Source organism: Anabrus simplex, chromosome 6, assembly GCF_040414725.1.
Source record: "Anabrus simplex isolate iqAnaSimp1 chromosome 6, ASM4041472v1, whole genome shotgun sequence".
Classification (NCBI taxonomy): Eukaryota; Metazoa; Arthropoda; class Insecta; order Orthoptera; family Tettigoniidae; genus Anabrus; species Anabrus simplex.
In genome coordinates this window covers 221763620-221777183 of record NC_090270.1, presented here as the reverse complement: position 1 = coordinate 221777183, position 13564 = coordinate 221763620, and the positions used below count along the sequence as shown (strand labels likewise).

Below are 13564 nucleotides of genomic sequence, written 5' to 3'. Positions count from 1 at the left end.
GATAGTGGGGTTCAAACCCATTATCTCCTGAATGTAGTAAGCTCACAGCTGCGCGCCCCTAACCACACTGTCAATTCCCTTGGTCTTATAACAAGTAATGCGTCTTTCATTCACATAATAATGATTTTATATTCCATCAATGAATGGTAAAAAGGCCGCAGTAGATGTACCCTTTTGCTAGTGAAATTAAGTTTCCAAAGAATTTTTTTTCATTCTTGTTTTCCTTACATTTAGCTTTACGTCGCACCGACACATGGCGACGATGGCATAGAAAGGGACTAGGAGTGGGAAGGAAGTGGCCGTGGCCTTAATTAAGGTACAGCTCCAGTATTTGCCTGGTGTGAAAATGGAAAACCACGGAAAACTATTTTCAGGACCGCCGACCATGGGATTTGAACCCAGTGTCTCCCGAACGCACGCTCATAGTTGCACGTCCCTAATTGCATGGCCAACTCGCTCGATCTGTCGTTTCCTTCGTCCGTTGAGCAGATGTGGCGAATTAGATTGCTATCCTGCATTTTGTGAGGGTTAAAAGTTCGCACGATGCCCTGCACGACTAACAATTCTTATCCTTGACATCAATTGTCTCTAACTATATTTTAGCATTATAACTTCTCTTCTCAATAATCCTGTAGCATTTAGAGAGCAAAAACTATTTGAAAATCTCAAAACAATTTAGGTTTTTATTTTGAGAGCAGAAATACTTTTACTAAATCATGTGTTACAGTACCGATGTTAGAATTTCATTCACTCATATCATAACCGTTACTGTATAATGAAAACTTATAGATTGTAAAAACTTTACGATTTTGTACATTATAATAAGAAATTGAATACTGTAGCTCGTCTTTAGGAGGATCAGAATGGTTCTTCTCGCTGAGCTTCCTTCTCAGTTCCGTAGTTGGCAAGTTGTTCACAATTTCGCGGTTTTATTCATCACCGATGCACTGAATCAATTTCCTTATGAATTTCTTAATATTGATTGGAAGTTTCCATTATAAATCTTTGAAGTTAATTATTGTTGGTAAAGGCGGACGAATACAAGTAGGTTTAGGCAAAGGATTTGTCCAACCCTCATGAGACGCTTAAACACTGTTAGATCTCTAGGTACGGGATATGCATCCTTCTCAAAAGGAATGTACATTTCTCCATATTCTACTCTCGGGGGATAGAAGTGTATGAATTGTAGTTTTTTATGTGGACCATTGCGTTTACATTTCAATTGCACAAAAATTGGAAATAGGCTTTAGAAGGAAAGTTGAGTCCACCTCTGTGGTGTAGTGGTTAGTGTGATTAGCTTCCACTCCCGGAGGACCGGCTTCGATTCCAGGCTCTGCCACGAAATTTGTAGTTTCAACTCCCACCTCAGCCATCCTTGAGGTTGTTTTCTGTGGTTTCCCACTTCTTCTCCGGCAAATGCCGGGATGGTACCTAACTTAAGGCCACGACCCCTTCCTTCCCTCTTCCTTGCCTATCCATTACAATCCTCCCATCCCCCGTAAGGCCCCTATTCAGAATAGCAGGTGAGGCCACCTGTGCGATGTACTGGTCCTCCTTCCCGGTTGTATCCATGAACAAATGTCTCACGCTCCATGACACTGTCATTGAGGCGGTAGAGGTGTTATTCCTCGCTGAGGCAACCCTGGGGTGTAAACGGGTTAAATAAATAAAAATAATATAATACGATCGTGATAAATCAATCTAGAAACTCAAGGCAATATACTCCATTCAGACAGACGTAACCTATCCCAAAAATAGGGTGAAAATAAAAGCAGTGTTGTTGTTAAATTTGGCATTATTAGTTATTATCCCTTCAACGGTGCAATGACTCTGCTTCTCTGCACTGATAAATTTTTCTACGTGTAATGCGAGAAACGTAGTTTATTCCTGTCTTCCTAAAGGTTGTCTGTAACTATATTTCCATATTAAACTTCTCTTTCCAATATTCCTATAGCATGTAGAAGAAATACTGAAAATCTCAAAACAATATAAATGTGTTGTGAAAAGTGATTTATTTTAACTTCTGTTTTATTCCCACTGTGAGAACTTAATTCCATAATATCATAATCCTTTTAATGTAAACTTATAGATTACAAACACTTTTTAAGGTAAGGATATTAAGTACAAAACATTTGCGTTACACCTGTATTATATTTTGCTTTGACATGAATGGATTGAATGAGGTACTTGGAAAAGATTCAGTCCACAAAATCATATTTTGCAGGAGAGACAAAAGCACAATAAATAGTGATAATTTTTGCTGGTGATTGAACGTCGCACTAACACATCGAAGGTTTTCGGTGACGCAGTGGTGAAAAAGGGATAGGACTGGGAAGGTAGCGGCTATGGCATTAAGAAAGGCACAGCACCAACATTGATCTGTTGTAAAGTGGAAAACATGGGGAAACATCCTTCAGAGCTACCGACGTTGGAGTTTGAACTCATTACCTTCCAAATTGAAACTCATAGCTACGTGAGCCGAATAGTGCAGCGAGATTGCTCGGTAATAAATAGTGAATGAATGAGATTATCAAAGTTGAATTTTGACATTGCTTATAACAAGTAATGGGTCTTCCATCCACATAATATTGATTTCGGGTTCCTTCAATGAAGGTCAAAAAGACCTCAGTAGATGTACTAGTTTTCCTAGTAAAAATTTTTCCAAGAACATTCTTTTTTCATTCCTCTTTTTTTTTAAATTGTCTCTAACTATATTTTAGCATCATAATTTATCTTCTCAATAATCCTATAGCATTTAGCATTTAAAGCTTTTAGTCTGGATGGAGTCCACTGCAGTGAGCCTGAAACCCTAGTTCATGTTCTTGGTTCATTCCCACGGGGGGGGGGGAGGGTCTTGCTTAGGAATGTTAGGCACAATAAAATAATATCTAGAATTTCAGCAGCAATGTTACGATGTACATGAAGGGGTGCCATGTGTTGCTAACGGTGGAAGCAACTAGAGAATGGATACAATCGCAATTGATCGAGAAAAGGACTTTGCATATATTCTGGACCCCACCATAAGATGTGAGGTCGACTCCAGTCAGCCAGCAGAGGTAGACGCGGGGAAAAGCGCCATCTATGAACCAACCGTCAGTTACTTCAAGGAATCATACAACATCTCCTGTATAAGGGTTGTAGGAATTTTCTTCGGAGCAAGAGGAATCATATCAAAATTCTTAGTTGAGGTTTCCAAATGTGTGGGCATTTGCAAGAATCTGTACTGTGATTTGGCCGTTTTGGCCATTAAAGGCTCCGACCAAATCGTTAAAAATCACCTCTATAGTACTGCATACGAGAAGGACTAACTAAAACGAAACTCCTCAATGTTAAACATACATTTAATATTTAAGTGTTATGATATACTTTGTCAGATCTAGGCAGACTATCATTGTAGGAAGTATAAATAAATAATACTTGAAAATCTCAAAACAATATACAATTTGTTTGGATATGTGAATTTTTTACTACATCTTCTATTACAGTACCGATGTTAGAATCTTATTTCCTCTTATGATAATCGTTATAATGTACACTTAAACACTTGACAATTTTGTACGTTATAAGGAAAACTTTAAATAGTTCTTCTGGCTGTAACGTACTTGACAAGATGTTCACAAGTTCACGGTTTTCTTCATCACCAATAACACTGAATTAATTTCCTTATGCCATTGATCTTAATTGGTAGTTTCCATTATAAGTCTTTGAAGTTAATTAGTGTTGGTAAAGACGGACGAACACAATTAGATTTAGGCAAAGAATTTGTCCAACCCTCCTTAGACGCTTAGACATTGTTAGATCTCCAAGTACGGGATATGTATCCTTCTCGAAAGGAATGTACAGTTCTCCATATTCCACGCTCGGGAGTGAAGTGTAGTTTCTATGTGGACAATTGCATCTACATTTAAACTGCACAAAAATAGGAGATATGCTTCAGTAGGAAAGTATATACTGTATGTGTCCTTTTTTTTCCTAGTTGCTTTACGTCGCTCCGACACAGATAGGTCTTATGGCGACGATGGGACAGGAAAGGCCTAGGAATGGGAAGGAAGCGGCCGTGGCCTTAATTAAGGTACAGCCACAGAATTTGCCTGGGGTGAAAATGGGAAACCACGGAAAACCATCTTCAGGGCTTCCGGCAGTGGGGTTCGAACCCACTATCTCCCGGATGCGAGCTCACAGCTGCGCGTTCCTAACCGTACAGCCAACTCGCCCGGTTGTGTCCTTTTCAAAATCATTCAATTATAATTCATAATGATCGCTTTGACGCTTTTACCAGTCGAACCTCGGGGAGGTTGGTCCCGTGTTTGCTGTGAGCAGGTCTGTCCTTCTGCTAACCGTACAAATAATAAACGACGTTTTGATATTCTAATTGGTATAGATTTATATTTACAATATTTATAATACTTGAAACTGAGTATGCTAATATATTGGGTAAGACATTATCGAATAAAATATTAGCAAACAAAGCCAGAAAAGCTTCAAGAAAGCAGATATATAACAATATCCGCGTTTTGGTAGGATATGCTGACCCGCAATACAAGTTGTCGTAGATCATATTTTAAAACAGAAGAAGCATGTTCTCCCTTCATACTATTATTTATTTCCGGTTACAGACTTTATCAAGTCCTAATGAAAATGATCATGATGGTGATGGAGATGGAGATGATGATGTTGATGATGATAATGACGACTATTGTTCCTTAAATGATGATGATGATGATGATGATGATGATGATGATGATGATGATGATAATGACGACTATTGTTCCTTAAATGCTGCTCTTTGCTTTATGTTGCACCGACACAGATATGTCTTATGGCAACAATGGTATAGGACAGGCCTAAGAATTGGAAGGAAGCGGCCGTGGCCTTAATTAAGGTACAGCCCCGGCATTTGCCTGGTGTGAAAATGGGAAACCACGGAAAACCATCTTCAGGGCTGCCGACAGTGGGGCTCGAACCCACTATCTCCCGATTACTGGATACTGGCTGCACTTAAGCGACTACAGCTATCGAGCTCGGTGTTCCTTAAATGGGCGAAACCTGTTTTCCATCACCAATATTATTTATTGTGGTCTTGGATGACGTCATAAATGGTATGTACAGCAGACGACGTAAATGCACATTGTGAAAATTAACTGACAAACTAAAGAGTCTAAAACATTTTGGTGACGTACACGTGTGTGTGTGTGTGTGTGTGTGTGTATGTGCGTGTGCGTGTGTGTGTGTGTGTGTGTGTGTGTGTGTGTGTGTGTGTGTGTGTGTGTGTGTGTGTGTGATGGCTCATAGGTTAATCAGATGTGAACGAAAACATTATAGGAATTAAATAAAATTGCAATTCCAGTTGTTATGTATATGAATAAACACCAAACGTAAATTTAAGGTGAATACAAAAACCTTGTCCTGGAGATTAAAAGAATAAAAGAACTAAACAAGTTCCCATATCTGAGCAGAATTACACTGTATCTAATGGAGAAGGATCAGACTAGAAATCAGAACTAGGAAGGCGAAGTTGTTCTTATCACAATTCACATCTACAACCCTCAAAATGAATAATTATAAATTGTTATACTGAAGTTAAAGTTATTATACATATGTGAAATACGGAGGACAACAAGGACAATATGAAATAAACTATAGTAATTTATAAACAGATGTCTGAGATTTATAATGGGAATTTGGTGAGCACAGGCTGTATCGAATATAAGATTTGTGGAGGTTAACAAACCAACATGAAATCTGGTAAAAAGTCAAATATAGATAGTAGAGGTGAGTTGGACATGTGTCAGGAATAGAGAATGGAAACACCACTTTGGCAGCCTTCGATTGGTATCACCTCGGAACAAAACGACAGAAGAGGTATACCTAAAATAACCTGGCGCAATCCAGTCAGAAATGAAGCCAAATAAGGAGGAAAAATCTGGAATGAGACCAAGGCACTAGCAAATAACATAATTTATTGACAAGCTTTCCTCGAAGACTAATTCTTTCCAGAGGAGTGAAATTACTGCTGTTAACAGGCCAGACATCGAGATAAACAACCCTCTCATCTCACATGAATCATCTTCATCATCATCTTCGTAGGTTCAGCTCAGACGTATGAATGCTTCCAGACAAGTGAACGTGGTTAACTGATACCGGATGGAGTTGTCGTGGATGATGTTGCTGCTGATGATGATAATGATGATTATGCTTGTTCTTGAAAGGGCCCTAAATCTGTGTCATCTGCCCCACGTTGTCGGGGAATGTAGCTAATCAGAATGACAAGTATTCATAGTATTCAATTATTCCTAATAACATTTCAATTTATTTTCAAACTGAGTACAGTTGCAGCCACTGTAAACACTTTTTTCGTTGGACGTTGTTCCCCGATCAAATAGAAATACCGGCATACATTAGATGAGTCCAAATAATGATTCTTTGTTCCTCACAAACGTATCAACAAGACTACTTTTTACCCATACATGTTGTTTTGTAAGTTAATAGCATATTAGAATGATTATTTAATAACACATGCAGTTGGAAGATCATCACAATAGACGTCTAGGACGCACAAAATCATCAGTACAAACATTAGCTGTCATGAATTGTCTATTAGTTCAAATCCACTTTTGATAATTGTTATTCATGGTGCATTAATGCCAAAAACACTCGAGACTTCTCTATAAAATCAAATAAGTGTTTAAGTTATGAATAGGGCCGATGACCTAGATATTAGGCCTATTTAAGCATCAGTCAACAAAAACAAGTTATGAGTAATCACAAGCTTATTATTATTACCGAATAATAGTTTAACTTGAAATTAACGTTACAAAAGTAGAATGAAGGCGTAAAATATTGCAAGTATGATCTAAATACAACTTGGGTAACTCTACCTATATGCACATTAAAGTACTTATTTGATTTATGCCTTGCGTATTTGTGTACCGTAGTTGAAAATCATAATGCTCACCGAAGATATAATTATCCTTTTACAGCACAATGCACATGGCATGAAACCCAAGGACTCCTTGTTTTGTCTGCTACTCCAGAGAATTTTACTAGTAATCGAATTAGAGACGTATTTCTGTACTAAACAGAAGACCATCTTAATTATATGAATCTGTACCGACTCACCGAAAGGAAAACACCTGTTATTTTATTTAGTAAATTGAAAAGTGAGTCAAAATCCAGGAATAACAAAAATGTGAAAAAAAGCAAAAGCTTAAAATGTCTCTACATATTAACCATTTTAGAGGTGCCGTGCAAACATTAAAGAGGTTTAATATTTCATTAATGTACCTATGACGGTCTTTGAGCATCAGGGAAGTGGCGGTTGCGTGGCCAGTGAAACTCAACACAACAAGCCTGCTGTGGTGATGGCTCATTGGCCGCAATGAGCGAACGACGTGACTCGTTCCGTGGACAAGCACAATGCAACACCGGCTTTCCTCAAGGGTACACTTTGGAACAACTATGATACATACTTATATTGGATCAAGTTCACCAACAATAAAGAGAAATCAGACTCTCTGTTCCAAGAATTATTTTAGATAACCCTTTGATCATAAGCAGTCAATTTACAAATATTTATAGACAGAAGGGAGGTTACAACATTGCCTGCTGTCAAATATCAAAGGCAATTTTCCAAATACTGAAACAGTTTTTTGTTTCTATTGAACTGGTCCATTCTACTTCAGTTCCTATGCTTCACTAATTATACATTCCGTAATTGATTTACCTTAACTTACTGAAGAGAAGAGAATGAAAAGGAGGTTTTCATGTTCATATTGAATAACTAACCCACAATGTTTCTTGTTAGCATATATCATTAAAGTCTAGCATCCAAAATCTTTTGCATGTAAGAAATATATTGTAAGTTAAATCTCCCTAGTCTGACATGATGTGCAGATTGTATTAGGAAACTCTTAGGAGCCTGATGGTATTCGACAACCAAAACATTTTAGGACATGCATAAGCGTAGGCATTACATTTTCCGAAAACATTTTTAGTTTGATAACCGTGCATGTTTTCATGTATAAGTTAAGATAGTTATCAATATTAAGATACTTGTTTAGCAAAATGAGTGAATCCTTTAACATTCTCCATATCTAGTTTACTGATGTGTATTATATTGTCATTTATAATCATTATTAGATTATGATTATGTGTTGTTTCGTTTCATTTTATCTTAAAATTTCGGAGCTTAACAACGACATTCCTTCTTTGAACATTCACAGGGTCACTGTTAAAATAACTCTGCTATTCGTCTTTCTTAAACTCATATATTGTAATCAGATAGTATTATTTCTTGGTCAATATTGCCTTTATGTACACTTTCCACACCTGTACACTCAGTAAGAGCGTAATGTGAAACAGAGTGATAACTGGAACTTGATTTTTGTTCACATATTACCTAGTAAAATTTTTTTTAATGTTGCTTTAAATGAATTAAGGTGCGTGAACAACGGTAGGGACTTCGTTTGGCGAATTTATTATTCAAGTTATTGTTATTAACTTTGATACCTATTACAATGTTGCAACTAATTGATGATAGCGCTTTAAAATATCCTAGTCGAAGTTTCTACTGCAGGCGATCTGTATGAAAGTCACATCAAAGTTTATTAATGGTCCTCTTCATACTGCTTAAAACATTTACAATACTTCATTTATGTCTTTGAATGTACCTAAATATTTCGCCAAAACTAAGAGCAAGTGTATACCCTAACATTCTTAGCAAAATATACCTTCGTGGAGGCAAAGGCTTTTCTTCGTATTATTTATTAATTCGTTATAATTCTTTTAGTATGCATTATGTAGATTTGAAGAGTTCGAATGGTTAGAGAGTATTATTAATAATATGTATCTCCTTGCTCGATTTGTCCACTATAAAAGATGTCTCTCATCTTCGTCCTGGTAATCTTCATTGGAGTGTTGCCAGACATGCGGTCAGTACTATACTCATAACGAAACGACAATGTGTAATGGCTCTTTACGTTATTATACACTTATCTTTGTCAGTCCATTGTAAAATGAGAGAGCGCTCTCAAGATCTCGCAATAGATACGACAAATGCGCGGAGCAGAAGAAGAAGAAGAAGAAGATGATTAACATTAAGACAGGTTAAAGATGAACAAAGAACACAGATTTTTTCACTGGATAATTTTCACAAAAATATTTGACGCGTTCAACAATCGATTCTTTAGCACAGCACCTTGATTTTGCATTGAATAAAAAATCACACTTCTCTCTTACCACATGATACCTTAAAACATTGCATGCATGTATAGTATTGATAAAATAAAAAGAACAAGCGATATTTGCTGATCCCACTGGCACGACACACGATTGCTCACACTGGCACTTTGGGTCACCACGTACCTCCTCCACCGTAGTCGGCCTGCTCCATGTTACTCGCTCAGCTCCCCGTCCACAAGTGTGCCTCTTGTTCTAGCCATGGCCTTCCTGCTCCCTTCTTGCGACCCACACGCCGCCGTGGTCCCGGCTTCCTGGCTCGCGGATCCCCAACTAGGTCACTAGATTGGTCACTGCTACAGTTCTAGTGCGATAGACTGCAACGGCGTATAGACAGGTAGGATGGAGAATGGGATATTTACTGTTTTATTCTGAACTAGTTTAATGATCGAGCTGATATAATCAGCAAAAAATATTTGCTTTTTTACAACTTATATGATGGTAACTTAACCATTACCACGAAAAAAAGAATTTCGAATAATTTCTAATGATTTTTCTAGTGTTTTACACTTAACTCATAAAAGGAAGAATGACTCTTTTATATTTCTATCGGACGACGAGATATCCGAGAAGTATAGACACTGGTTTCTCAACAAAGCAGCTGTGGTTTGATCCTGGTCAACGCACGAGATTTTTTAAATGAAAATTTGCATCCCATGATCCGGATTTCACGTAAAGCTGAAGGTACTGTGGCAATGTTCCACCATTTCAACAGTCACATATAAGTAAAACCTTCATTATTCACTTGTATATTTGTTTAATCCGTAGGCCTATAACAAACTACGAAAATATACCTTTATTGTAAAGTAATGTACTTAATTCGGGCGAACTGTCCTCAAAAAATAATTCTAGATCTCGAGGGTAGCAACATGCATTTGAATAAAATTATATATAATCCATAACAATTTATGACAGTCCGACCCCTAGCTGAATGGTCAGTGCTGAGGCCTTCGGTTCAGAAGGTCCTCGGTTCGATTCCCGGCCTGGTCGGAGATTTTAATAGCTTCTGATTAATCCTTCTGGCTCGGGAACTGGGTGTTTGTGCTTGTCCCAACACTTTTATCTTCACATTCAGACAACACATTACACTACCCAGCACCACAGAAACACGCAATAGTGATTACATCTCTCTATATGGAGTCAGTGTCAGGAAGGGCATCCATCCGTAAAACAGAACCAATCCACAATTGTGATATCGTTCGCACCCGCAACCTCACAGCTGTGGAAAAAGCGGTAGAAGAAGAATAACAATTGATGAAGGAATGTTAATTTTGAAGATATTATTGTTGTTATTATTATTATTACTATTATTAATATTATTATTTCCGGCTCCATGGCTAAACGGTTAGCGTGCAGGCCTTTATTCCAGAGGGTCCCGGGTTCGATTCCAGGCCGAGTCGGGGATTTTTAATTTTCATTGGTTAATTCCGATGATTCGGGGGCTGGGTATGTGTACCGCCTTTATCAATAGAATTAATCATAGGTAGGGCCCCACCTCATAGACGTGCAGATCGTCTATATGTCGTCAACTCGAAGGACCTGCACCAGGCCTCTTCGAGAGCAACACGCCATTATATTCTTCTTATTCTTATTCTTATTCTTATTCTTATTCTTATTCTTATTCTTATTCTTATTCTTATTCTTATTCTTATTCTTATTCTTATTCTTATTCTTATTCTTATTCTTATTCTTATTCTTATTCTTATTCTTATTCTTATTCTTCATGTAGACATACACAAATCAGGCTGTTAATTGAGCTATTTGTAGGATAAACTATCCATTTTGTATTCATCATGGATGGGTTCCTTTTTACGATTTCAACTGTAATGCCATCTGCTGGCAATGCTTGGCAGCAGAAGAGACGGAGCCTGCCTCAACTAACAACAATACGCAGTTATTTATTGTTATTGTCGATAAGTTCTATGGGCTTAGGACATCGTACTCTACCACATTTTGTTTACTTCCGGCTTGACAGTATTAAAGCCTTTCAAACCTCCTTCCCTCTCTTCATGACTCCTTCTTCCCTAATCCTTTGACTGACCAATTTTTTCACGTTTCGATAGTCATATTCATTTTTTTATTCAATAGGGCTAATATTGGTCATTTGATTTTGTAATTTATAAAAATTAATAAAATTTATAAAAATCAATTGCGACAACAACCACCACCGTTGCCAATTAGATCGCTCCCATGACGACTGATCAATATGCTCGCAGTTGATGGACTTAGCAATCAATTCTAAATTCATTAATATCTCCATTACTATAGGCTCGATAGCTGCAGTCGCTTAAGTGCGGCCATTATCCAGTATCCGGGAGATAGTGGGTTCGAACCCCACTGTCGGCAGCCCTGAAGATGGTTTTCCGTGGTTTCCCATTTTCACACCAGGCAAATGCTGGGGCTGTACCTTAATTAAGGCCACGGCCGCTTCCTTCCTATTCCTAGGCCTTTCCTATCCCATGTCGCCATAAGACCTATCGGTGTCGGTGCGACGTAAAACAAATAGCAAAAAAAAAGAATAGTTTCAGATGAAATATTTCAACAGTACATTTTCTATAGCCAGGCTCAGACGGGTGAGGCGCTGGCCTTCTGACCCCAAATTGGCAGGTTCGATCCTGGCTCAGTCCGGTGGTAGGGCCTATTTGAAGGTGCTAAAATACGTCAGCCTCGTGGGTACGTAAAATAACTCCTGTGGGACTAAATTCCGTCACCTCGGTGTCTCCGAAAACCGTAAAAGAGTAGTTAGTGGGACGTAAAGCAAATAACATTATTATTATTATTATTATTATTATTATTATTATTATTATTATTATTATTATTATTATTATTATTATTATTATTATTATTATTATTATTATTATTATTATTATTAACATTTCTATAATTTTGGTTTTGTGCACTTTTTAGATCAAATTAATGATTTTGGAGAAAATTGGAAGTTAGTGAAAAATGTAATAATGGCGAATGTCTTGATTATTTTTCCTCTCATGATACGAATATAATGAAACATAAAAAATCGGGTATTATGTTTGACAAGTTGTATTATATACAGATTTTCGGTACAACTGACATTAAATGCGAAATTAAATATTTTCTTCTCCGAACCACTTAATAATGTTACGCCACTGTATACAAATGAAATAATAGATAAACAACTAAGCTATCCCCGAACTTAAATATCCTATTAATTCTGTCAAGATAGGATAAGAGTGGTAGGAGGAGAGTATTCATTCTGGTGAAAGACGAATTTGTAAGCTACGAAAAAGTTAAAGATGACAAATTTGAAATTCTAGGTGTAAGGCTAATTTCTAAAGATAATAGGCAACTTGATGTCTTTGGAGTGTACAGACCAGGAAAGGGCAGTGCTGACGCTGATTCAGAATTATTTGATAAGATATTCAGCTATGTGTGAAACGACAGGCAAAGGAATGTGCCTGTAGCGCGAGATCTCAATTTACCGAATGTCAATTGGGAAGGTAATGCGAACTACATGAAGCATGACCCACAAAAGGCAAATAAGTTAATATGGGAAGGGCGGCTGATTCAGAAAGTGATGGAACTAACTAGAGGGAAGAATATACTGGACGTGGGGATGGTAAAACCAGATGAGCTCTATAGAGAAACTGAAGTAATAGATGGTATTAGTGATCACGAAGCTGTTTTTGTAGTAGTTAAAAATGAATGTGATAGAAAGGAAGGTATTAAAAGTAGGATGATTAGGTAGTACCATATGGCTGATAAAGCAGGTATGAGGGAGTTTTCAAAAAGTAAATATGATTGGTGGAAAACGATAAATAAAAATGAAAACGGACTCTGGGATGGGTTTAAAGCAATTGTAAAGGAATATTAAAACAGATTTGTGCCTTTAAAGGTGGTAAGGAATGGTAAAGACCCACTTTGCTATAACAGAAATATAAAGAGACCAAGAAGGAGGTGCAGATTGGAAAGAAATAGAGTTAGAAATGGTTGTAGATGTAAAGAGAAATTGAAGGAACTTACTAGGAAATTGAAACTAACAAGGAAGTCAGCTAAGGATAACACGATGGCAAACATACACTGACTGACAGAGCAAATGCAACACCAAGAAGGAGTGGTCAAAACTTTATGCCAATTGCAGGGTAGACTGACGTCACTGAGGTATGCTCATGATGTGAAATGCGCCGCTGTGCTGCGCACGTAGCGAACGATAAATGGGACACGGCGTTGGCGAATGGCCCACTTCGTACCGTGATTTCTCAGCCGACAGTCATTGTAGAACGTGTTGTCGTGTGCCACAGGACACGTGTATAGCTAAGAATGCCAGGCCGCCGTCAACGGAGGCATTTCC

The 13564-nt window shown here is 37.7% G+C and overlaps 1 protein-coding gene across 1 annotated transcript in view; it reads right to left on the bottom strand.

Moving 5' to 3' along the window:
* The window catches only part of zyd (sodium/potassium/calcium exchanger zydeco), a 273963-nt gene extending 264502 nt beyond the window's left edge, over nucleotides 1-9461 (bottom strand). The window contains exon 1 of the mRNA XM_067150202.2: nucleotides 9364-9461. Within this exon, the coding sequence (XP_067006303.2) occupies nucleotides 9364-9391 (28 nt within the window). The 5' untranslated portion in view covers nucleotides 9392-9461. The remainder of the gene's footprint in view (nucleotides 1-9363) is intronic.
* Between the last annotated feature and the right edge of the window lie 4103 nt (nucleotides 9462-13564).